The sequence below is a fragment of the Sander lucioperca genome, chromosome 4 (assembly GCF_008315115.2).
Source record: "Sander lucioperca isolate FBNREF2018 chromosome 4, SLUC_FBN_1.2, whole genome shotgun sequence".
Classification (NCBI taxonomy): Eukaryota; Metazoa; Chordata; class Actinopteri; order Perciformes; family Percidae; genus Sander; species Sander lucioperca.
This window is the reverse complement of record NC_050176.1, coordinates 35,646,238-35,673,737: the sequence shown is the minus strand read 5'-3', so window position 1 is coordinate 35,673,737 and position 27,500 is coordinate 35,646,238. Positions and strand designations below refer to the sequence as shown.

The 27,500-nt window shown below is 44.1% G+C and overlaps 1 protein-coding gene across 1 annotated transcript in view; it reads left to right on the top strand.

The window, feature by feature from the left end:
- The window catches only part of LOC116058469 (nidogen-1-like), a 62,614-nt gene that overhangs the window by 9,229 nt on the left and 25,885 nt on the right, over positions 1-27,500 (top strand). Inside the window, exons 2-8 of the mRNA XM_031311295.2 lie at positions 11,668-11,970; positions 13,701-13,930; positions 14,080-14,591; positions 17,647-17,787; positions 18,993-19,244; positions 20,916-21,116; positions 22,688-22,921. Coding sequence (XP_031167155.2) covers positions 11,668-11,970; positions 13,701-13,930; positions 14,080-14,591; positions 17,647-17,787; positions 18,993-19,244; positions 20,916-21,116; positions 22,688-22,921 — 1,873 coding nt within the window. The remainder of the gene's footprint in view (positions 1-11,667; positions 11,971-13,700; positions 13,931-14,079; positions 14,592-17,646; positions 17,788-18,992; positions 19,245-20,915; positions 21,117-22,687; positions 22,922-27,500) is intronic.

The window sequence follows — 27,500 nt, the reverse complement described above, 5'->3', positions numbered from 1 at the left end:
GTTAAGACTAGAAAAGCACAACATAAATGTAGTTAATGAACAATCTGTAAAACTGAGTTTCTCCACAATTAATCCTGCAAAAGCACCACTTTAAATCTTGTGCTTACCAGAAATGTGCTCATAAGTTTCTTGGAAATGAGTAATTAAGCATGAATAAGCATAAAAAATGACTCATCAACTAAAGAAATCTTAGTCGACTAAGACCAAAATGACCGATTAGTCAACTAATCGACTAAGAGGTGGCAGCCCTACTACATAGCTAGCTATATGCCTACATAACGTTACTGCAGACATAGTGATTACATCGCCTTGGTTCTCTCTTATGATCCATCCGAGAGCTGTATGCTGTAAAGCTTGTAACGTGAGCTGAAACCATGGATGAGCTCTGTTCACCAAACTGCAGGCTAACCGCTAGCTAGCGCTAGTTAGTAGCTAGCTAGCTAGCTAGTAGCACAACATAATTATTAAATCTCCTTGGTTGTCTAGCTAAATACATCTATCGTTTATTTAGCTAAGCATGTAAACGATAGAGAACAACGAAAACACAATGTTTAACGTTAGTGAATATTTTAGACAATGAAAACGGCGAGTTCATGAGTTCGCCACTTGTAAGAGACACGAGAGAGAAGCTAACGAACGAGCATGTTGCTACCGGTTGCTAAGACAACACAAACAAATTGTTGCTAGTGCGCGTGTCCATCGTGACGTCATGGGCCAACAATGCGGAAGATCCGAGCTCCATGTTTGCTATATGCGCTTTTGAGCACTCTCATTGGAACGCGCGGGGCTTCCCGCCGAACACTGGACCCAGTTCTCTTCAGCACCGGTGCTGAGCCTAAGACACTTATGGCGTTTCTCCATCACACGGTACCTGCTCGCCTCACCTCTACTCACCTTTTTGTTTTTTATTTTCATTATGAAAAGAAAAGTCCCTGGTACCTGCCAACGGTGTTGGGCAAGTTACTTCCAAAATGTAATACATTCTAGATTACTAGTTACTGTCATTTGAGAGTAATTAGTTATATTACAATATTTCTCTCTCTAAATTGTAATGCTTTAATGCCATACTCGCCTCACGCATGAGGCGGTTCTAAATCTGCAGTGGAAAATGGAGGACGGGGCACCGCGGTCGAGCCGCGCCGGGCTGGTACTAGCAGTGGGTAAGCGCCATAATTAAAGCTCTGGGAGAGTCGTTAGCTGTTAGCTTGTTTTCCTTCCTTTGGAGCATCCGGGGCTCTGCAGGCTCTAAAGTGCTTCTCAACGGGGGCGGTACCGGCAGGTAGGTAGGTAGGTAGATAGGTAGGTAGGTAGGTAGGTAGGTAGGTAGATAGGTAGGTAGGTAGGTAGGTAGATAGGTAGGTAGGTAGATAGGTAGGTAGGTAGGTAGATAGGTAGGTAGGTGGGTAGATAGGTAGGTAGATAGGTAGATAGGTAGATAGATAGGTAGGTAGGTAGGTAGGTAGGTAGATAGGTAGGCAGGTAGGTAGGTAGGTAGGTAGGTAGATAGGTAGGTAGGTAGATAGGTAGGTAGGTAGGTAGATAGGTAGGTAGGTGGGTAGATAGGTAGGTAGATAGGTAGATAGGTAGATAGATAGGTAGGTAGGTAGGTAGATAGGTAGGTAGATAGGTAGATAGGTAGGTAGATAGGTAGATAGGTAGATAGATAGGTAGGTAGATAGGTAGGTAGGTAGGTAGGTAGATAGGTAGATAGATAGGTAGATAGGTAGGTAGATAGGTAGGTAGGTGGGTAGATAGGTAGATAGGTAGATAGGTAGATAGGTAGGTAGATAGGTAGGTAGGTAGATAGGTAGATAGGTAGGTAGATAGGTAGGTAGGTAGATAGGTAGATAGGTAGGTAGATAGGTAGGTAGGTAGATAGGTAGGTAGATAGGTAGGTAGGTAGATAGGTAGATAGGTAGGTAGATAGGTAGGTAGGTAGATAGGTAGGTAGATAGGTAGGTAGGTAGATAGGTAGGTAGGTAGATAGGTAGATAGGTAGGTAGGTAGGTAGATAGATAGATAGCACTTTATTGTCCGTGTACATGGAAATGTGTCTTGCAATACAAGCTCCAACAATTACAACACAACAACCTAAAGACAAAAAATACTAAAAATGTATAGGCATCAAAAATAAAAACATAAATAGATAATTAATATGAGGGGGGCCCGGCCCTGCAAGAGTGGTCTTAAATAGCCATACATCTATAGTCCCTGCCTCCCGTTCAACATGTGTACTTAAAGCTGTTAGCTGAGTCGTTAGCTGTTAGCTTGTTCTCCGCTCAGACAATAGTCTTCCTGTGGAGCGTGGGGGGGTGGGGGGTGGGGGTCTCCTGTGAAGGCAGATACCTGCTGGGAGCCGGCGGCCTTTCACCCACATGCCCGCTGCCAGTCATGCGTGTCTCCGGAGGAAACCCTCAGGGCGGCTCTTATTTCATCTCCTCTCGCATCTCGCAGCATCTTCTCAGACGCCCACATACTTCTCTCATGTTTCCAGAGGCTCTGACCTTTGACCTGTCTGGTCCTTTACTTAAGTTAAAGTACTAATAGCACACTGCAAAACATACTCTGTTACAAGTTAAAGTCCTGCATTGAACATGTAACTTCAGTTAAAGTCTGTAAGTATCGTCTGGAGAATGTAGTTAAAGTATTAAAAGTAAAAGTACTCAGTGCAGAAAAATCCTGGAAACAAAAGAAGCAGTAGAAAAGGGACACGTTGTAAAGTGTGTGTGTGTGTGTGTATCTGTGTGTGTGCATGCGTGCGTGCGTGTGTCTGTGTGTGTGCGTGTGTGTGTGTGTGTGTGTGTGTGTCTGTGTGTGTGTGTGTGTGTGTGTGTATCTGTCTGTGTCTGTGTGTGTGTGCGTGCGTGTGTGTGTGTGTGTGTGTATCTGTGTGTGTGTCTGTGTGTGCGTGTGTGTGTGCGTGTGTGTGTGTGTGTGTGTGTATCTGTGCGTGTGTGTGTGCGCGTGTGTCTGTGTGTGTGCGTGTGTGTGTGTGTGTGTGTGTGTGTGTGTGTGTGTGTGTGTATCTGTGCGTGTGTGTGTGCGCGTGTGTCTGTGTGTGTGCGTGTGTGTGTGTCTGTGTGTGTGCGTGTGTGTGTGTGTGTGTGTGTGTGTGTATCTGTCTGTGTGTGTGTGTGTGTGTGTCTGTGTGTGTGTGTGTGTGTGTGTATCTGTCTGTGTGTGTGTGTGTGTGTGTGTGTGTGTGTCTCTGTCTGTGTCTGTGTCTGTGTGTGTGTGTGTGTGTGTGTGTGTGTGTGTGTGTGTGTGTGTGTGTGTGTGTAGTGGAGTAACTAAAGTAACTAGTAACTAAAGCTGTAACAGATGAATGTAGTGGAGTAAAAAGTACAATATTTCTCTCTGAAATGTAGCGGAGTAGAAGTAGAAAGTGGCATGAAAAGAAAAGACTCAAGTAAAGTACAAGTACCTCAACATTTGGAGTACAGTACTGGAGTACATGTACTTAGTTACATTGCAACACTGCTGGCTGCTGCATCATATTCTTTAAAAGTCTGTCAGGGTTATACTAAACTACTTGTTTGTTCTGAGAAATGTGTGATTTTTCTGTCAGTTTTCTCAGGTGTAACGCTGCGTTCCAGGCAGCCTTAACTCGTGTTTTCACCACCTTCTACCGGTGAAAGTGTCCTGGAACGGCAGTCACACCCGTAACTTACTCCCCGTGAACTGGTACTGAAATGCTCTGTGTAACCGAAGCTGCTCTTTTAACACCCCTGCTCTGTGCATTCACATATGAGAGCAGCGCTTGTCTCCCATATCACACTACTAGCTGATTGTCTTATTTTGTTTACAAGTTCCAGATGGAGTCTGGAGATGATGTGGGGTAGCCTACTTATTGTTTACTGTTTACATCTTACTTTATACGCTTCAGGCTGTTGCAGCTAGCTCAGGGGAGAGACTGGATCACACTAGGTAGTACAGCCTGAGACATGCACAATAAAAAAATTGCCTTCTGCATTTTTCTTATGCTTTTCCCTCCATTGTACCGAACCGTGATGTCTGAACCGAGGTATGAACCGAACCGTGACTTCAGTGTACCGTTCCACCCCTATCAGGTAGCGGCTAGCAAACTTTGTCGTGACTTTGCCTGGAACGCTACCAAGTCGTGACTTGAAGTCGTAACTTACGGGCTAAAGAATTGTGTCAGAAACGCAGCATAATCTTTAGCTTCAGCACAATCTGAAACTGTGTGATTGGACATTTGTTACTGCAATGCATCCTGGGAGTCTTGAGTAGACTGAAGAACGTTCTGGTAAACACATCTCACCCCCCTCTTACATTACGTTCTCACGTGTTAAAGACTCCGAGACCAGTGGAGGAGTTTTTTTTTTTTTTTAGCAGCGTGAAGGGCACATCTCTGCAGAGAACAGCTGTTTTCTGTCTCCCTGTCTGGCTGAGCGCCGACCGTTCGTGTACGATAAGATGGAGGACGGTAACATACACAGTTTATGTCTGCAGCTGCTGCCGAGACAAACATCAGCACCAGATCTCTCACACTGTCCCTCCACAGCAGCCGTCCCACTTTTCTTCTGAATTTCCCACATTATAGCAGAAACCAAACCCTTCTTTAGTTATGACGGCGTTGATGCAACAGTGCTGCATCACGTGGAGCGTCTGCACTGGAAGTAAACTGAGAGACATCTGCTGTGTGACGTGACGTGTTAGATTAGATTAGATTAAATAATACTTTATTCATCCCACAATGGGGAAATTCACTTGTTACAGCAGCAGTTGTTCCACAATAAAAACAAACCAACAAACAAACAACAGACAGTGTGCAAAAAGTACTGAATGAGTGTAAAGTGGCATTTAGAGGTGCAACGATTAATCGATTAGTTGTCAACTATTAAATTAATCGCCAACTATTTTGATAATCGATTAATCGTTTGAGTCATTTTTTTTATTAAAAAAAAATCAGATTTCTCTGATTCCAGCTTGTTAAATGTGGAGATCTTCTAGTTTCTTCTCTCCTCTGGGACAGTTAACTGAATATCTTTTGAGTTTTGGACAGAACAAGACATTTGAGGACGTCCTCTTAGTCTTTGGGAAACTCTGATCCACATTTTTCACCATGTTTTGACATTTTTATAGATCAAACAACTAATCGGTTAATCGCGAAAATAATCAACAGATTAATCGACTATGAAAATAATCGTTAGTTGCAGCCCTAGTGGCATTATATAAAAAGTATTGTAAAGTAAAGTGAGGTGGCCATAGTACGAAAAATATTGTAATGTAAGTAAGTAATTGGCGCTACATTAGATTGAATAATATGTAATTTGATTACAGTACATTACATTTTTGATTACATTGCATTTAATTGCACATTAATACTGTACATTTGATCTTTTATATATTACAACTGTAAATTTGTTTTAAATTTGTAAATTTGTTTGTTGTACATTTGTTCTTCTATATATATATATATATATATATATATATATATATATATAGTTACATATATATTTATATTCTGTTCCTAATATATATATGTTGTCTGTATATCTGGAGTTTGTAACAATAATAATTTCCCCCATGGTGACATGGCTCTCTGTATATCTTTATCAGGTGGTGGAGAGTCTGACAGCTGCTTAAGTATTAGTCTGTTTGTGCTCCATGTAATCTAACAGCTGGTTAGAAACATGCGTTCAGTTCTTCATGTACGGACTGTATAAGGCTACGTTTACATTGCTAGGTTTTGGTTTAAAAAGGAATACCTTGGGCGCCTGGGTAGCTCACCTGGTAGAGCGCGCGCCCATACACAGAGGCTCAGTCCTTGATGCAGCGGCCGCGGGTTCTATTCCGACTTGCGGCCCTTTGCTGCATGTCATTCCCCCTCTCTCTCCCCTTTCATTTTAATGAAGGCCTAACATGCCAAAAAAACAATCTTCTATGTTTCCCCCTCTCATTCCCCCTGCTCTGGCGTTTCCCCCTCTCATTCCCCCTGCTCTGGCGTTTCCCCCCTCTCATTCCCCCTGCTCTGGCGTTTCCCCCCTCTCATTCCCCCTGCTCTGGTGTTTCCCCCTCTCATTCCCCCTGCTCTGGCGTTTCCCCCCTCTCATTCCCCCTGCTCTGGTGTTTCCCCCTCTCATTCCCCCTGCTCTGGCGTTTCCCCCCTCTCATTCCCCCTGCTCTGGCGTTTCCCCCCTCTCATTCCCCCTGCTCTGGTGTTTCCCCCTCTCATTCCCTCTGCTCTGGCGTTTCCCCCTCTCATTCCCCCTGCTCTGACGTTTCCCCCTCTCATTCCCCCTGCTCTGGTGTTTCCCCGTCTCATTCCCCCTGCTCTGGCGTAACCCTAACCCTAACCTCCGTTTTGGTTTGGAATCTGCGGGGTTGTGTTGCAGTCTCAACGGCCGCTAACGGAGACCTTTGGCAACGGCGACACTGACGCCAACGTTTCTCCTCCTGATTGGGTCTCATCGGTCACGACGTGGCGTTAAAAAGTCTTGAATTTAACGTGGAGGATCTCGGGGGTAGCCTGAATCCTCCGAGCCGTCATAGAGACATAAAGTGAGGCTGAAAAGTCTCCCGGCTCCGACGGAGAGGGTTGGCGGGTTGGCCTCCCGGTCACAGTTCACGGTGTTCTGGGCTCAAACTGTCACCGTGGCATTCAGTGTGAGGCGGATTTGAGTTAATGAGGTTAAAAAGATCCTTTTCTTCGGAGTGAATGGGAAGTCATTGTGTGGAATTCCTGTGGGCTGACAAAGCGAGCAGAGACGTAGGAGAGTCCAGGACCTGGAGCTTTACTGGAGCTTTAACTGTTCCCTGTCAAACAGACTCTCGTGAGTTTGTTTGACTTTGTCTAGTTTCCTGTTAAACTAAAAGGATCTTACTCTTTAACTAAAAGGTCTATCTCTGTAGGGAAATGAGGTACAATACAGGTCCATTTTTGTTCCCTAAGGCAGGGCTTGGCATTAACTTTTCGAGTAGTAGTTTTGAGAGAAGTACATTTACGTTTCACTTGTCCATGCACGAAAGTCACTTGTCCGGGTAAAGATTTATCATTTTATAATTACAATTTGTTTTTGTGTTTTTGCTAATGCAGAATTCGAACAAAAATGTTGAAGGCATCCAAACACTATCAACATTCATAAAATTCAGTTGAAACAGTAGAAACAAACGTGTCCCGTATCGGTAACATAGACGTAATGAGTGGCACGTAACGTAAAGTAACACGGCATTTTATTTAGTTTGAGTTTTAACTTGTCCAGTGGGGCGAGTAAATTTCTCTTCCACTTGCCCTACAAAAAAATCCACTCGTCCCGGACAAGCGGACAAGCCTTAATGTCGAGCCCTGCCTAAGGTACAAACTTAGCAAATGTTCCCTTAAAAGTACAAAAATGTATCTTTAGGTGCAATTATGCACCTTCCATTGTACATTGTGGACCGAGGTCTAAGGCCAGTTACACACTGGATGCGTCGCGCGAGCGTGTCAGCTGCGTGGCGTGTCCGTTTTTATTTCGGCTCCCATGTTAACAGGTTAGAGCTTACACACTGCCTGCGTGAGACGCGCCTGAGATGCGTGTTTGCTAGAAATAGAACCGACACCTATTTTTCACGCGAGTGTGTTGGAAGCGTTTCCAGGCAAAATAGAATAGGAAAATATGTTTATATGTCATTTAGACATGAATGCATATTCATAAATGACATCTTGATGTTTGAAAGCCTCATGTTTTTGACATCAATGTAGATATAAATGTAATAAAAAATTTCAGAAAAAAGATTTTCAAATATAGCACCTGTCATACAGAACGAAATATTCTGTAACATATTTTGCAGTCAATACTGCCGACGTTGTCTGGCTTTAATCAGATCAGTAGGCTATATATTTATTTTAAGTTTAACAACTCTCTCCCCATACGTCGAACACGCCGATATATAAAGGGTAGGATAGGCTACAATAACAACGTAGTGTGTGTTCTGAGTGACGGTCCAGCTACACTAAGTTGTTATAAACAGACAGCCCCTTACCCAGTTTTCAGACTTTGAATGTGTGGGCGCTACGTCCCGAGATCAGCCCTCCCTGTACCTAGCAGCAGGAGCAGCGCCGCGTCACACACGCTTCTGGTGTGTAGGACACAGAAAAATCCACGCAGCCGCCACGCTTCTGAGACGCAACAGAAACGCCACGCTCGCGCGACGCATCCAGTGTGTAACCGGCCTAAGGTACATATTTGTCCCTTAATGTAAAACGGCAGGAATTAGTGGATGCTCATCACAGCAGAAAATGAAAGTCATCTCTCAATGTAGAAACACAAGTTAATATATACTATATACCAGTGGTTCCCAACCTGGGGTCCGGGGACCCCTAAGGGGGGCGGCAAAGATCACAGGGGGGGCGCAACTCTTTATCTGGTTTGAGGGCGAGGTAAAAAAAAAAAAATATTTGCACATGTTAAAGAAATTATGATAATACACTAGAATATATAATGTATACAAATGTCTGTATAAAAACTATATATTTTTGTTCTCGCTTAAAATTGTAGGCAGGCTACTTAGTAGGCCAGACCTCCGGGACCTCTTAACCTGGGACCCTGCTGTCATCAGGTCAGCTGCTAGCTGCTAGCTGCTATCATCCTCGTTTTTCCTGCCGCCACGGCATCATTATTTTATGAACGAAACATGGCGGAGAAACGTAAAAGTGCTGATAACTCCTCTGTATCAAAAAAGAAAGTAAGGGAAAGTTACCTCAACTTCGGTTTCGGAGGGGGGGCTCAGCTTTTCTTAGACATAAGTAGGGGGGGCGCCAAGGAAAAAAGGTTGGGAACCACTGCTATATACTATACTATAACTCAATAATTGTCAAACTAAATTAACTGTAAAGTTTTGGGATATGTGCAAAATAAATCAGAATGTTTTTTTTTTTACAACAATGTAGGCTACCTTTGAGGGTACCACCCCAGTGACAAGCTTTTTTTGCTTAAAGGTCCTGTTATTGTGTTGTCAGACACTTATGGTGCATGTCCAATGTCAGCGTCATTTCAACGCTTCCCATTCATTTCTGTGGGAGCAGCCGGGCAATGCATTCTGGGAGCGTCGCAGGGGACTTTGAGGGCTCCTCATTTGCAAATAGGTTGACTTTGGTTCAACTTTATGCAAATGAGGAGCGGCCGGCTCGGCTCGCAGCCTCTCAAAAGCTCCTTGAAATCTATGAAAGTGACCGTCGTCGATGGGAAATGAAGACCGAAGCTGCGTAGCCTAGTTCTCGCATGAAATGTTTTCAGAAACACATTTCGGTGAATTGTTTCCAGAACATAAGAGAGATCGTATTCCCAACGGGCCGCCATTATGGTCGGTTTTGAAATCCGGTGAGCAGACGGACCCACGCGACGCGTTCGTCCAATCAGATGCAGCCATCGTGGTTGTAGGAGGGCGGAGCCTGTTTCCAAATGTCTCCGTTAGTCTCCGTCAAGGGGCTACGCTTCGCTTCAGAGCTCGAATCTCCTGTGGCGCCATTTTGATGCTACAAAGTGATCACCCAACGTTAGCATCCCATTGACTGCCATTCATTCTGACGTCACTTTGACAGAGAATAACTTTACATCTGAAGAGTTTAAAGACTCTATTTGTCCATTGTTTATTTCTAAAGAAACACGACAATGTATAAAAGGCTCCATTACCTTGTACCTCACGTTATGGCTCCGTAGCAGACGTTTTTATAAAAATAGGCTAACGATTGGGTCATAACCACGAGACTTACTGTCTCATAGTAGAGGAATTACCGTATAGTACAGGAGAAGCTCTCAGGCAGTTTGGACTTCCATTAGCTGTTTAAGTTTAATTACTAATGTTAACTATCATTTTAGTGATCAATAATTAGCCTGTGTCTATGTTATCTCCTTACATATACCTACGCTCTCCGTCTCTGCTAGATTGGGAATGATTGAGATTTCTCTTGGCACAGCTACCAGAAGACTTCCAACTTTCAGACAGGTTGCTCACGTCACATCTACGTCTTCAAGCTCAGTTGGAGGCTGCTCAGTAACGCTCAGCCATCACCGGGAAAGATCTTCTAATATCCTTCACTGGTCTCCGTCCAGAGACACGGGACCTGTTGGTCCATTCTTATATACTGTCTATGGTCTCCGTCCAGACTACAAAGCAACCCCGCAGTTTTCAAACCTAAAACTGGGGGCAGCAGTGTTTCCAAATGTTAAAAGTTTTAGGGGCTCGGAAACGTCGCAGTAGTGTGGACGCCAGGCGTAATCGTAGCGAAAGACAAAAGACTTTCAGTTCAATTAAATTTTATTTATAGTATCAAGTCATAACAAGAGTTATCTCGAGACACTTTACAGATAGAGTAGGTCTAGACTAGAGGTGTTGAAATTAATCAAATAACGGATGGATGCATGGAATCGTGGACGTGGACGATGCTGCATCAATAATCGGCCGGGCCATAATCGATTATTTCTGTTTATAATTTAATGTATGCCTAACAACCTTTCTGTTGACATATTCTGGTATGTTTTGCACATTCAGGAAGTGCTGTGTGCTCAGTGCTGTAGTTTTATGTATCCAATTTATTTAGTATTAGAGCTCTGCAGAATGTTTGGTTGTTGAAGCTTGAAAAGCTATGAATTAAATATCCTATATGGCTTTAATAGTAAAAATGTATTTGATGCATCGTGATGCATCGACATATCGAATCGATTCGCTGACGTGATAATCAAATCGAATCGGGAGATCAGTGAAGATTCACACCTCTAGTCTAGACCACACTCTATAATTTACAAAGACCCAACAATTCTAGTAATTCCCCCTGTCACTGCCCGATGTGAGTCCAGTGCAGATGTGAGTCGCGCATGCGTCACTTTGCGACAAGTAGCCTACAAGATGCTAACGGCTTTTTGAGCTAACGCACAGTCTATGAGCTAACGTTAGCAATCAAACAATCATAGATAGCTAAAACGTTTTTGAAAAGACTGCTGCTGCTGGCTACAAGTTAGCAGTCAAACACAATAAAGGCTGTCACTTGAATGGCGTTTTGAGCTAACGTTAGCAACCAAACAGTCATAGATAGCTACAACGTTTTTGAAATGACTGCTAGCTAAAAGTTAGCAATCAAACACAACAAAGGCTGTCACTTGAATGGCGTTTTGAGCTAACGTTAGCAATCAAACAGTCATAGATAGCTACAACGTTTTTGAAATGATTTCCATCTTCTGTTATTGTATGTAAAGAGAAACGTTTATTATTTTATAGATTTCACAAATTTCAGTATGACACGTTATGCCGTAAACAGTTTAAATCTGAGCATGCGCGACTCACATCTGCACTCGACTCACATCGGGCAGTGACACCCCCAAGAGCAAAAGCATTTAGTGCGACAGTGGCGAGGAGAAAGAAAGAAAACCCTGTTTTGCAGATTCCCAAACACTGTTAGATCCTTGTAGTTAGTGTAGAGCTCACACTGGCACTCGTGGTTGTTACTTATGAACCTCGAATGATGATGATTTCAGTTCACGATGATATAAACCAAGTAGTAGGGCTGCAACTAACGATTATTTTCATAGTCGATTAATCTGTCGGTTATTTTCTCAATTAACCGATTAGTTGTTTGATACAAACGTGCACGTGATCCACAGGCGTGACTGGGTAGTTATTAGTTATTAGACCCTTCATTAACATCAACCGTTCCGTCTTTTGCTCCAGATAAACACGAATGGATTTGTGTCCGTGGTCGAGCCTCCGGCCGAGGAGCAGTACCTGGGGAAGATGCCCGCCAGTTTCAAAATGATCGCCGCTCTGCTGGGCGACCTGGACGACAGCGACGGACGGGGGAAGGTCCACTTCAGGTGGGACAGCAGCCCGGAGGTACGGAATCGAACCGCTGAACACGTCAGGCGAGCGTTCCCCAGAGACGACCCAGAGGAGCCTGTCGGCGTCCTCATCGTCACCTGGGAGAACATGGCCGCCCGGGGGACGCCTGGACGCGGCGACGGACTGGACACTAAGGTGGGAAGCATCAGAGATGTGGACTTATGAAATAAAGAAGAATGAATATACAATAACATAATAAAATGCACAGGTGGCATAGAAAAGGGAACCGCCCCTAACATTGCAGTTAAAGTCAAAGCCTTTTTAGTAGGGCTGTGTATTGGCAAGAATCTGGCGATACGATACGTGTCACGATACATGGGTCACGATGCAATATATTGTGATATATTTCGATACTGTGCGTAAGGCGATAAATTGAGATTTCTTTTAAGTATACTTTTAGAAAAACTAATATTTAAAAAAATGACATGATGTTCATAAAAGTCAAAGAAGTTTACTTTAGGTCAACAATTCAGTACACAGAAAATCAAACTGCCAGTTTGGGATTGTGGCTCACAGGTTCTTAGTGAGCTAATGTTTATATGCTAAAGTAGGCCAAAGGCCTAGGCTCAGTTCAGACAATGTTAGCTTCTAGCAAAACGTCAGGCACTGTTAGGTACTGTTAGGTACTGTTAGGCACCGTTAGGCACTGCTAGGCACTGCTAGGCACTGTTAGGCACTGTTAGGCACTGTTAGGCACTGTTAGGCACTGCTAGGCACTGTTAGGCACTGTTAGTCACTGTTAGGCACTGTTAGGCACTGCTAGGCACTGTTAGGCACTGCTAGGCCCTGTTAGGCACTGTTAGGCACTGTTAGTCACTGTTACGCACTGTTAGGCACTGTTAGGCACTGTTAGTCACTGTTAGTCACTGTTAGGCACTGCTAGGCCCTGTTAGGCACTGTTAGTCACTGTCAGGCACTGCTAGGCACTGTTAGGCACTGCTAGGCACTGCTAGGCACTGCTAGGCACTGTTAGGCACTGTTAGGCACTGTCAGGCACTGCTAGGCACTGTTAGGCACTGCTAGGCACTGCTAGGCACTGTTAGGCACTGTTAGTCACTGTCAGGCACTGTCAGGCACTGCTAGGCACTGCTAGGCACTACTAGGCACTGTTAGGCACTGTCGGGCACTGTCAGGTACTGTTAGGCACTGCTAGGCACTGCTAGGCACTGCTAGGCACTGTTAGGCACTGTTAGGCACTGCTAGGCACTGTTAGGCACTGCTAGGCACTGCTAGGCACTACTAGGCACTGTTAGGCACTGTTAGGCACTGCTAGGCACTGTTAGGCACTGCTAGGCACTGTTAGGCACTGTTAGGCACTGCTAGGCACTGCTAGGCACTGTTAGGCTCTGTTAGGCACTGTTAGGCAAGGACACTAGTGGTGTGTCTCAGCATAGCCTTCTAGCAGTAGGGGGTTTAAACACAACATAAAACTTGAACAACTGTCTTACAGGAATATTTTTGAACGTGCAAAAAAAATAAAAAATAATCGATATTGCCTTTTTGAAAATTGATACAGTATTGCAAAATAAAAAAAAAAACCAGAGGTGGGACTAAGTCACACATGTGCAAGTCACAAGTCAAGTCATACAAAAAATTACCTTTAACGTTTTCGACTGTGATTGGTTTAAAGAAATGCCAATAAACCAGAGCATGTTTTCCTCCCATCCAGCAATGCTGGGTGGACTAGCCAGACCTTCCTCCGCAGCGCTGTGGAGGAAGGTCTGAGACTATGCTTGAAAACTGCACACGTAATGTGCAAAACAATCGTCTCTTTTTATGATCGTTAGGAGCCGAAAAACACAATCGCTGTTAAAATTTGATTAATTGCGCGGCCCTTGCAACAACATATTGTTTTGTACTTTCAGAGAAACACTTTCCAGCTGGTTGTGGCCTCCATGGAGCTGTCCTCCTGCGCCATCCTCCTGTACCCCCGAGACCGACTGCAGTTCCTCTCCACGCCAGTCGGGGGCGAGAGTAAGCTCCTCGAGGCTGGCTTCAACGAAGGCCTTGTAGCGGGCTGGTGGTGGAGTGAAAAACAGGGGACGTACTTCCGCACCACCACCGACGAAGAGACTTCCATCAGGGAACTCACTGAGTACGAATCTGCTTGAATATCAAAGATACACAAAACTGATTTGATACGGTGGCCCTGAAGGTCAAAACGTGAAAGCATTTCAGGAAACACAACGACATTTCTTGTCTTGTCTTTTAATTGAGTTTTTCTTCCTTCCTTTATCCAACCAGAAAGACGAACTCAGGACAGAATGGGGTTTGGGTGTACGAGATCGGCTCCTCGCCAATCTTTGTCGCCATTACACCTGGGATGGTCACTACCCTTCCTGAGGAAGATGCCATCAAGCCGCCCGTCACCCTGTCGCCAAGGCGATCTGAGAAACCCCAGGTGGTACCACAAGAAACCGACGAGTCCCCAACAGAAACTCCCAACGAGTACAGACCCATCACGGCAGAGTACGCCGAACCAGAGACCGAGGAACCGGATTACCCAGAATACCCAGAATCGGAGACGCCAACGTACACCGAACCCGAGAGGGCTGATCCAAGGTACCCGGAGCCATCTGAGCCGAGATACCCCGTCGTTGAGCCTTTGCAGCCAACCGTCCCTGAAACCACTGAGCCGAGATACTCTCCAGTCCAACCAAGATACCCTGAACCAGCCCAACCGGTGCCTCCACGTTCCCGGTCCCAGCAACCCCAGATCGTCGTCGTAGATGAAGATGAAAATCTGGACGTGAACGGTAAAAAGATCAAAACTTTTGGATGCAAACAAGCGTTTTTTTCTTGAATAATTCCATAGAAATGAAAAGAATGAATGAAAGCCTATTGAACTGTTTTCCGTGGTCATTGGATTAGTAGCTACAAAACCGAAAATGGCGGTTGTTGTTAGTTGTCTTGGTGACAGCACACGTGAGTGGGGCCGTAAAATGTGTCGCAGCTCGCTGTGAGGAGAGCTCGGGAAACATTCTCCGGAGCAGCGGGAAGAGAGGAGGAGGTACAGTTAGACCCAGCGGCACCAGGTCAGCAGACCCAGCCCGCCCGCCTAATTGTCTTAATGTAGCTTTTAAAATTCAGCTCTAAGGGTCAGTGTAACGCTCATCAGTTCAATTTTCTAAGCACAAACGTACATTTGGAAAAACAGAAAAATGGGTTCAAATATCCAATTTTTCTTTTTTTTCAACCTTGACAAATTAAAAAATTGCATCTTTAAACTGTTTTTCCAATTTTCTGTTTTTATTCAGAGGATCAGAAATCTAGAAAATTACAAAATTGCGTCTGGGCTCCAATTATTCAATACTGCCATGGTATTCTCTCCCTCTACTTTGCGGAATATGAAGGTCATTAACTGCACATGGACCAAAAAAAAACTAAAAACTGATAGACTTTGGGGTCAGAGGTGCAACTGATGGTTTCGAGTGGGGGGGCGGGGCAGTATTGAATAATTGGAGCTCAGATGCAATTTTGTAATTTTCTAAATTACTGATCCTCTGAATAAAAACAGAAAATTGGAAAAACAGTTTAAAGATCCAATTTTTTAATTTGTCAGACTCACAGGCTTTGGTGCGCGTTCTCGCGAAATTCGTAAGGGCGTTTTAGAGGTGCAATTGAAAAATAGGATATTGGAACCCATTTTTCTGTTTTTCCAAATGTCCGTTTGTGCTTAGAAAATTGAACTGATAAGCGTTACACTGACCTCTAAGGTCCATGACTACACCAAGATTTCTGGCTTTGTCTGGTGTTCTTAACATTGTTGATTAAAGCTGAGTGCTGACTTTTAATCTTTCCTCTTTGGCTCCAAAAAAACCCACCTCAGTTTTGTCTTCGTCTAATTTAAGAAAGTTCTGGCACATCCAATCGTTAAATGTGTTCAATGCACTTACTCTGTGTTTGTATTGGACCGCAGTCCCCTGATTATGTAGATTTGTGTGTCGTCTGCATAACTACGGTAACACATTTCGTTGTTTTTCCATAATCTGAGCCCGTGGAAGCATGTAGACGTTAAACAGAAGGGGCCCCAGAATGGAGCCCTGGGGAACTCCGCACGTCATATTTGTCCGCTCGGAAGCATTAAGTTGTTAAAGGTCCCATGGCGTGAAAATGTCACTTTATGAGGTTTTTTAACATTAATATGAGTTCCCCCAGCCTGCCTATGGTCCCCCAGTGTCTAGAAATGGTGATAGGTGTAAACCGAGCCCTGGGTATCCTGCTCTGCCTTTGAGAAAATGAAAGCTCAGATGGGCCGATCTGGAATCTTCCCTTTATGACGTCATAAGGGGAAAGGTTACCTCCCCTTTCTCTGCTTTGCCCGCCCAGAGAATTTGGCCACCCATGAGAAAGACAGAGACATCATGGCTTTCAAACGAGCAAAGTGGCAGTTGGTGAAGGCCACACCCCCACCCTCCACCTTGCCCCCCCTCCTCCTCAATAGCATTTAAAGCTACAGACACAGAAATGGCACATCCTAAGGAAAGCTCATTGTGGGACTGGCTCTAGTGGCTGTAATTCTACACCAAGGCTGAATTTCAGGAAAGAGACTTCAGATACAGTATTAGGGGACCACTAAGGTCTATATAAAGAGACTTCAGATACAGTATTAGGGGACCACTAAGGTCTATATAAAGAGACTTCAGATACAGTATTAGGGGACCACTAAGGTCTATATAAAGAGACTTCAAAAACAGTATTAGGGGACCACTAAAGTCTATATAAAAGAGACTTAAGATACAGTATTAGGGGACCACTAAGGTCTATATAAAGAGACTTCAGATACAGTATTAGGGGACCACTAAGGTCTCTATAAAAGAGACTTTAGATACAGTATTAGGGGACCACTAAGGTCTATATAAAAGAGACTTCAGATACAGTATTAGGGGACCACTAAGGTCTATATAAAGAGACTTCAGATACAGTATTAGGGGACCACTAAGGTCTATATAAAAGAGACAAGATACAGTATTAGGGGACCACTAAGGTCTATATAAAGAGACTTCAGATACAGTATTAGGGGACCACTAAGGTCTATATAAAGAGACTTCAGATACAGTATTAGGGGACCACTAAGGTCTATATAAAAGAGACTTCAGATACAGTATTAGGGGACCACTAAGGTCTATATAAAAGCATCCAAAGAGCACCATGTCATGGGACCTTTAAATTTGACTAATTTAGCGGCTGGCTCTCTGCCTCGTTCGTAGGGTTGGACATCGTTTGGATTTTAACGATTCTGATTCTTCCTTTCGATTCCGAATCTTATCGATTTTCGATTCCGATTCTTTGAGGGCTGGAGTTGAAACGGGTCACATGCCAGTTTTATTTTGATTCATTGGTGGTTTGCAGTTTTACCGGGCTTTTTCAAAGTAAAATAAAGCCACACTAGAGCTCTGCTTACTGTGCTCCAAGGCTGCAACACAACAAGCGCCTGGTCGCTACGGACACCAAAACATGCGCATGTTAAATTTGGAACCGATGATCTGATTAGAAACCAAATCATCCAAACGATTCCAAGTAGGAATCGGTTCTCGATGCCTAATCCTACTCGTCAGGTCACTACTCCACTGCCCGTTAGTCGATTACTGCAAAACCTCACATCCGAGACTTGCCGCAAGTCGGCTTGTACAGAAGTTTATACGAAAGTTAGTCCAGTCACAAAAAGATGGCTGCCACTCTGACCAGTCTGCTATTCCACTATTTGAATGAGCCTTTCTATCCATTTTATTTCTATGGGTAATTCTGTTTTTTTTTTGTTTTTTTTAATTGAACCCAAATGGGTTCGTTCTTTTGGTTGTTTTTTCACAGTATTTGCGTACAATTCGGAGACGTGCGCCCTCAACAGGCACAAGTGCTCAGCTTTCGCTGACTGCCGGGATTACAGCAACGGGTACTGCTGCCACTGTAGGCCTGGATTCTACGGTAACGGGAAGGACTGTGTCGCCGAAGGTGAGAAGCATTTTCGCTATTACTTCGACTGTTTATTTTTACGATAGTGGTGCACAATATATATCGGCCGCCGATAATAATATCGGCCGATATGGTCATTTTTTTAACACATCGGTATCGGTTCGATGTCAAATTATATGTAATTATATAAATATTAATTTTTTCTTCTGAAAATCTGATGACAGTCATATTTTGCACACAGGTAAAGGTGCCCAATATCAGTCATTTCGGAAAATAAATCACAAAAGTAAAAAAAAAAAATGCGTTTTGGTAAATAGTTCTTTATTTGATTATCATAAAAATTTGTTTTCGACATCGGTAAATATCGGTACCAATATTAATATTGGTTATTGTATCGGCCATAATTTTCACATCAGTGTATCACTAGCTTAAGAAGCATAAGTTATCTGAGGATACTTTACAGATCTAGACCACACTCTAAAATGTACAGAGACCATTTCCTCCCAAGAGCAAGCATTTGGCGCCCCCCAAGACGATTGTGATTGGTTTAAAGAAATGACCAATGAACCAGAGCACGTTTTCCTCCCGTCCAGGAATGCTGTGTGGACTAGCCAGACCTTCCTCCGCAGCGCTGTGGAGTAAGGTCTGGCAAAGCGAGACTATGGCCCAATCCCAAAGTGAGCCCTGAGGACTAAGGACTCACAGACTGACTTGATCTCAGGTGCTGAGTGAGTGAGTGAGTGAGTGAGTGAGTGAGGCCACATGGGCTCAGAGAGGTAGAAATGGGATTGGGGCAGCACTGCACGAGATCACGTTACCTTGGCAACGTTTAATAACAAAGATGTTGCTGACACTCGCCGGTTTGGGAATTTTCATTTTAAGTTTGTTGCTTTCCACACGACACAGGAGACGGCCAACAGGCTGGTCTGTGTTCCGTGGTCGTGGTCGTGCCAGGTCGTAAACGTCACAACGCTTTGAACTGTGGGTAATTCCCTTTTGGTGAAGTCTGCATCGATGCAGACTCAGGGAAAGGGGCCGGTAAGTGTGTCCTCAAACCCTCACGCCCTTTGAAATTCGACAGTGGGACAACCCTAAGCCCTTACGAATTTCGCGAGAACGCGCACCAAAGTCCGTGAGTCCGTGAGTCCGGACTTTGGGATTGGGCCAATGACAACTCTAATAACTCTAACCTGAAACTACTGAACTTTCTGCTCTACTAAATCAAATATTTGCTGTTTTTCCAGGAAAACCACAGAGAATGAACGGCAAGGTGAACGGTCGAGTGTTTGTGGGGAACTCGCCTTCGCCCGTGGAGCTCAGTAACAACGACTTGCATTCGTACGTGGTAGCCAATGACGGACGGGCCTACGTGGCCATCAGCAACATCCCCGACAGCCTGGGACCCTCCCTGCAGCCGCTGTCCTCCCTCGGGGGAGTCATCGGCTGGGCCTTCGCCCTGGAGCAGCCCGGCTACCAGAACGGATTCAGTCTCATCGGTGAGCGGACGTCTTGTTGTGTAAAGTTGTAGGACGGTCCAATTAATCGAATTTCGATTGCGATTTTGGCTCCTAATGATCACAGAAACACAATTTTTGGCACATTATGTTTGACTGAGTTTTTTTGTGATTGTTGTGGGCAAAAATCCTTGATTGTGCGGCACGTTTTCTTAAAAAATGCAATGGAATATGCGGGATATTTATGCAATTTTATGCGATGAAATTTGAAAATTGCGGGAACTTGCAAAAACTGCGGTTTCATCGTGGCTTCATCGCGGGGTTTTGCAGCTTTCCCATGATGTTCACGTCGCGCAATTACGTCACTTCATAACGTTCCCATGGCAACAGGGGAAAATGGCTGCTCTCGTGTGAAGTAAACGCAACATTTTTCAACTTTCTGCTAAGATATGTGTGACTTTTTTGCAACGAAAATGCGTTTTTCTGGAGGGACTGACTAGTAAACTGTTATTTTGTCATGTGTTGTGAGTGAAAAACCAAAAGTTGAAAAGTCACAGTTTTCTTTTCAAAAGTCAATGAGTAATCGTGTTAAATATTGACCAAAATAATCATAATTTGGATAATGAATGAATATATCTTGGTTTATAAAGTTTGATGACCATGGATCGCAATACGTAGAGACAGAGTCATACTCTATTGGAGGGGAAACCAATCAGCGCCACAAAATGCAACTTATGTCTGAAACGCTAACAAAGATCCTGTAACATAAGATGTAAGCATGTACAAGGATTATTTTAGCACCCTTTGTCTACCAGAAAGGACAAGTTAGCTGTTAGTAAGCTAATGTTAGCAAGCTAAGGCGCTTGCAAACGTAATACTGCATAGCTTTCTGATTTATCCACACTCCACTATAACAAGTCTGCATACTTTCAAAATGCGAAATGTACAAAATATAACGTTAGTTAGCCTAAAACTGACATTTGGTTGTTTGACTTGATAACAAAATGCTTGCTGCACACTTAACGTTGGGCATAACGTTAGCTTAGCGTCTTCCCATTCTCTCTGCTGATTCCTCGCGTCTGTATCAACTTTTGTCTTCTTCAAAGCTCAGTTTTTTGGGTCGGCAGCTCATAAAAACTTAAGTTCTGGCTTCTTTACATGGTTGGTAGTTCATATCTCCACACAGCAGCTTTTAGGCTTTTTTCTGTTGTTTGCTAGCAGACGAAATGGACGAGGAGGAAACCTTCACGCAATTCAAGTCAATGGAGAGTGTCCGGTGTGGGCGGGACTTAAATGTGCTCTGTCATTATATATAGCCAGGCTCTCATTGGCTAGTTGTTAGCCAATCAGAGTCAAGCAGCTTAGCTTATTAATGAGAACTGGCAGAAATGGAGCTGAGTCTTCCTGCAGGCTTTCTATACCACGCTAGAATGGCTTGAAACAAGGTAACCAAGGCATTTTTTCCACAAAAAATGTAACAGAGTCCATGGTAGACCTTCAGACATTACCACAAAGTCATGACATACGTGTGGCAGGGCACCTTTAAGACGTGCCGGACTCTGTTCAGACCCTCACATGTATTCTCATGCAACATATAGACAAGCCTCAAACTGACATTTGGATGTTTGACTTGGTAACAAACTGCTTTAGCTCAACTTACAGAAATACAGTTCTGACCCTCACATGTTCTCCCCCACGCACGCGTCCATGCAGGCGGCATGTTCTCGCGGCAGGCCGAGGTGATCTTCCAGCCCGGTAACGAGCGTCTGAGCATCAAGCAGCAGTTCACGGGAATCGACGAACACGACCACCTGGTGGTGAGCACCGAGCTGGAGGGACGCGTGCCCGCTGTCCCGCTGGGATCCTCTGTCCAGATCAGCCCCTACAAGGAGATCTACCAGTACGACACTAACCGTAAGTTTAACTAAAGCCAGTAACATGACGCAGCTCCCGCATTGTTTGTGCTGCATATGAAACTGTTATGTTACTGTTGTATCTCATAATTATGACTTTTCATCTCATAATTATGACTTTTTATCTCATAATTATGACTTTGTATCTCATAATTATGACTTTGTATCTCATAATTGACTTTTTATCTCATAATTATGACTTTGTATCTCATAATTATGACTTTTTATCTCATAATTGACTTTTTATCTCATAATTATGACTTTGTATCTCATAATTATGACTTTTTATCTCATAATTGACTTTTCATCTCATAATTATGACTTTTTATCTCACAAATTTGACTTTGTATCTCATAATTATGACTTGTATGTATGGCTTTGTATCTCATACGAGATTTCAATTTGTATCTTTTTGTCTCATAATTTCAATTTACCAAGGATATATTTTCATTAAGACAAGGTTTTCATAATTTTTTTTATTTTTCACTGGCGGAAATAAGCTTCTATAGTTATGTCTACGGGCAAAGGCGTAGGTTTTGTTTCAACATTGTTTCCGGGGGTTCTGCGGGTCCACCCCCATACATTTTTTTGAGCGAAAAACACTTGATTTCCTGCATTCTGGTGAATTATTATGCAACAATTTGTGCCTTTTCTGCATCTATATGTGGTGCAAATGTCGTTTTTTATGTTAAGGAAATAATTATTCTACTGCATTCAAAACATCACGTGTTTGCAGCAGATTTGCGAGTTAAATCACTGACAACTTAAGCCCAGTGATTCGGTGGTTGGTGGTTCGATCCCTGGCCCTGCCGTCCCATGTCGAAGTGTCCTTGGGCAAGACACTGAACCCTGAGCTCCGTGGTGTTTTAAGCCCCCAACGTCGACTTCAAGGCACCTAACCATTGCCTAATCCTAGCGCTGGCTAGGCAGTGTTGCCTGGAAGACGACATTGGGGGCTTAAAACACAGTGTAAATGTGTGTGAATGTTTATCTGATGAGCAGGTGGCACCTTGTAGTCTTGGCCACAGTGTGTGAATGTGGGTGAATGGTGAATTAGGGCTGGGCTATATGGAGAAAATCAAATATCACGATATGTTTTGACCAAACACCTCAATGTCGATATTACAACAATATTGTAAGGTTGACAATTGGTGCTTTCACAAAACATCTTCCACATTTAGATTTTAGATAAATAACCATCATAATATATATGATATAGACAGATATAATGACTAAGTGGTTAAAGGCAAATAGTAGAACAGCTAGAACAGTCTGGTAAATTCAGAAAATGACATCACTTTACTGTAATGCAGCCTTTAAAACCAGGAAGAGACTAAACTTACCATGTAACGATATTACAATTCTTCAAAATCTAAGACGATATCTAGTCTCATATCACGATATCGATATAATATTGAAATATTGGCCAGCCCTATGGTGAATGGTTCCTGTGCTATGTAATAGCGCTTTGAGTAGTCGTTAAGACTAGAATATATAGCGCTGTATAAACACAGTCATTTACATTTCTTACTGGGTGTAAACATCTTCATCTTCTGCGTCTCCTCCTTTCAGTCATCACTTCCTCCTCCAACCGTGACTACACCGTCACCTCCCCCCACGGCGGCGGCGGTGCACAGACCCGGAGCTACCAATGGCGCCAGACCATCAGCTTCCAGAGCTGCCCGCACGCCGAGGCGGCCACGGCCGCCACCCAGCAGCTCAGCGTGGACCAGATCTTTGTGATGTTCGACGCGGACAACCATCTGATCCGCTACGCCATGAGCAACAAGATCGGCTCGGCCCACAGTGAGTCCTCCCGGCTCCCGATCTGCACCCAAAAAAATAATCCATTACTGGAAAAGTTAATGACGTAAAACCCCAAAAAATGAATGAGAAACCAAAACAACAAAAGTCTGAAATCCAAAAGGAGAAACCACTAAATTAGCGTTAAAAAAATATAATAACGAGAACTTAAATTTGAATATGTTTCTGTAAATAAGCCGTGCGATAGACAGAGGGGCAACAAAGTGACAGTTTCCACACATATATTTATATATTTGACTGTTTACGACCGCTCTTAAAGCAACGCTAAAGAACTTTTCCCGCTTCGGTCCCCCTACAGGTTGGAAGTGGATTTGTCTTTTACACTTTATTGTCCATTCAATTACATTATGCAAGTTTGCCAGAAGGGGTAGCGGATCTGTAGTTCGAATGAACTGGACAATGTAATGTAAGGGCCCTGACACACCAACCAGACGGCCGACCGTCGGCAGTAAAGCCAGTCGAACTGATCAGTCGGGTCCCGAGGTCCAAAAAGTTCCTCAGAACACACTGAGGAGACGCCGACTTGAGCGTACGCTCTGCGCGTGCGCGAAACGTAATACGTCTCCATAGCAGCAGGCGGCGCTGCTCTGTATTGTTTCCATTAACAGTCTGATTATTTCCCAGAAAATGAAAACCGGCAGCTGATTGGACGAACGTGTCACGTGGTTCTTTTTTCTCCCGGAAATTCACAGACAGACTGTCATGGCGGCTTGTTCAGAATACGATCTCATATTGGACTAAAATAGTTCACCGAAACGTGTTTCTGAAAACATTTTAAGAGAGAAATAGGCCGTGCAGTTGCTGAATCTGTCTTCATTTCAGATCAACAAAGGTCAGTTTAAAAGATTTTCGTCAGATTTTGAGCGGCTCATCCGCTCCTCATTTACGGGTGAGTCCCGACTGCCCTGTCTCTGACTGAGCATGTCAGGTCGGCCAAAATGAAGGCCGACGGCTCCTCCAACGGACGACGGCACGAACACACCGAACAGATTCGAGTCACCGACCTCGCCAGACGGTCCGACGGCCGATAATCGGGCTGGTGTGTCTTCTCTCTAATGGACAATTCCGCTTCCAACCTGTAGGGGGACCGAAGCGGGAAAAGTTCTTTAGTGTTGCTTTAAAGGACAATTCCGGTGCAAAATTAACATTGGGGTTATTAACTGATGTGTACCCACTCTGTCTCTCTCTGGGACATGTTTTCATGCTAATCGAATGAGTTTGGAGCTTTAACGAGGCTACCGCGGACCGCTGGTTAGCTTGAAATGCTAGTATTTGGGGTATGGGGACACTCAAATTAAATCGCTATTTAATACCACTAAAAAGGCTCGAAACATCACCACACTTTAACGTTAGCATAATTAGGGTCCCTAAATGTGAACCGAAGCATTGACAACGATGTAAGTGTACAGATAGTTTATTAAAAAGATAGATTATAAAGACAGTCGCGTTCATGTTTACTTGCGGGGAGCCATCTTGGAAACCAGTCATGACTAGTCGAACGCCGTGCAGCGTGGAATCTCCACAGACAGTATGGAGAATCCACGTTGCACGGCGTTCGGCTATTCTGATTTCTGGTTGTGTGGAGGCTCCACGCAGAGCTTTCTCCGTAGCCGACGTCAGGGACCTGAAGTTTATACCTGTGCGTTGGCGTGTGCGTCGATCTCTTTAAACAAAAAGGTTTTCATTTTAACCCAGAATGACAAAAAGCTGTGTGGTCGACGAGGGTTAAAAAAATAAAAAAAGATGTGTCACTTTTTTCGACCTATTCTTGCCTTCCTTCCTTCTCTCTCCCGTCTTTTTCCAAGTTTTTTGTCTCCTTTCTTCATCAGCATTTAAATGTCTTCCAGCTACAAGGCTGCTGCTTGTTAGATGTATCGCTGACATCGCTGTATTGTTCCGTCTTTATAGAGACTTTGTTTTCTACCAAAAAGTGATTGCCGCTGGTCAGGGGGAAGAAACGTTGGAGAGCCAGTGGTTTGTTGTGTGGTAGGCATCACTGTACTGCATGTGTTCAGAATCAGAATCAGAAAAGCTTTAATGCCAAGTACGTTTTTTACACATACAAGGAATTATTATTCAAGTTTTGGTGTTGTAGGTGCATGTCACACATTCTCTAAAATAAGTTAAACATCAGGTTAAACAGAACAAACAATATAAGTATATATATATGTATATATATGTATATATATATATGTATATATATGTATATATATATATATATATATATATATATATATATATATATACACACACACACACACACAGAATGTATTAAAAATAAGAGAGTAAGAATTAAGATAAAAAGAGCAGATTAAGTACAGTGGCATGTAGAGCCAGAGGTGGGGTGTGGAGAGAGTCAGGGTGGTTTCCGGGCCTTGTTAATAAGACTAGTGGCCGAGGGGAAAAACTGTTCATGTGATGTGAGGTTTTGGTCCTGATGGTTCTGACACTAGACAGGCGTGCGTGCAGGTTGCCTCCATGTTGTTGGATGGTTAGGGTCTCCTGGCCGTCTGTCTGTCGGAGAGGGGGGGGGGGGGCGGTCGGAGTACAAACATGTGTGTGATTACCCGGAGGAATGCACCCAAACACGCCTCCGACAGTTTAGTGTTTGCAGTGGGACATCAGAGGAAGACAAACAGTAACCTGAGGCCGGCTGTATTTCCTCAGCTGTGAGAGCGTTGGCAGGGGGATACCAACCTGGGTGGGGCGTCCTTATTAAAGGGGCGGGGGGGGGCTGTTGATAGGCTCATCGCCTGCGGGCGCGGGGGGGGGGGGAGGAGGGGGTTTCAGAGTTACACAAGCAAACACAACTCAGCCGGGAGTTTGTTGCCAAAAAGTGGGACATCTGTGTCGTGTTTACTGCGAGGAGGTGAACGTCTGAACAAGAGGACACTGACTCGGTGTCTTCTCCACTGTGGAGTCTTTGTCCACAGATGCATGGACACACTTGGGGTTGTTTTGCGTTTCTTTAAGGCTCTGACACACCAACCAGACGGCCGACCGTCGGCAGTAAAGCCAGTCGAACTGATCAGTCGGGTCCCCGAGGTCCAAAAAAATGGCTCAAAACACACTGAGGAGACGCCGACTTGAGCGTACGCTCTGCACGAAACGTAATACGTCTCCATAGCAGCAGGCAGCGCTTCTCTGTATTGTTTCCCAGAAAATGAAAACCGGCAGCTGATTGGACGAATGCGTCACGTGGGTCTTTTTTCTCCGGAAATTCACAGCCAGAAAGTCATGGCGGCTCGTTCAGAATACGATCTCATATTGGACTAAAATAGTTCACCGAAACGTGTTTCTGAAAACATTTTAAGAGAGAAATAGGCCGTGCAGTTTCTGAATCTGTCTTCATTTCAGATCAACAAAGGTCAGTTTAAAAGATTTTCCTCAGATTTTGAGAGGCTCATCCCGCTCGCCATTTCCGGGTGAGTCCCGACTGTCCTGTCTCTGACCGAGCATGTCAGGTCGGCCCAAATGAAGGCCGACGGCTCCTCCAACGGACGGCAGCACAGAACACACCGAACAGACTCGAGTCACCGACCTCGCCAGATGGTCCGACGGCCGGTTATCGGCTCTGTGTGTCAGCACCCTTAAACCAATCCCAGCGGTCCTGGGGCGGTGCTAAGCTCCACACGCAACGACGGCGGCTCTGCTAAATAGTCTCAGGAGGGAACTTGTTTTGGTGGAACATTTACACCCCCGCAAAAGAAAACGCATCATATACAATATTAAATGAAGTTAACTGTTGACACAATACAGGAACTGCTGTCCCTCTCTGGTCAGTGAATGGAACTTAACTTAAAGTTAAGAACAACACAGACAATAAAAATCCTTTAGGACATTTTATTGAATAAATTACGAATTAAATTTGGCGGTATGGCTGTGTTCAGAGGAGTGGAGCAGCAGCATTGGGGGACGCTCACTCAGTTTAAGACTGGGAGAGCTAAACTATTCCCCCATATGAAGAGCGGCAACGATGACGTAGAAGCCTACGCCATGTTCTACACGACAAGGCGGAGCTGGGGAGGAGGTGGGTTACATAGATGCGAGCAGCAAGCAGTTAGGAGCAAACTAAAGCGGCTTTAAAGCGTTAACTATCGCCAAAATGCAACCTAGGGTCTTTTTGTGAATGTACCCGAGTCAAACTTTAGTTTAAAAGCATATTTAGGACAGAAGCGCCACTTTTAAGATTGACCGTATTCTCGTTTTTCGGTCAAATGGCCTTTTGAATGGGAGTGCTAGGGACACTTTGATGCTAGCCTCAAAATAGCTATTTTTAAACCACTAAGAAGGCTCGACACAACATGAGACTTTGCTCCAAGTATCACCAGGAGCTCTACACCTTAACTCCACCGGTGACCACGGGATATCCTAAATCTGAGGCTACTTGTTTTGATATCGACTGGTTTTGACTGCTGAGGTGGTAGCGGCCGGAAACAACAAGAGCTACGGTGAGTTGTTGAAAACCTTTCTTTTTAGTAAACTCTGTGAACACAACCAATGTTGTCAATGCTTTGGTTAAGGTGTAGAGCCCCTGGTGATACTTGGAGCAAAGTCTCAT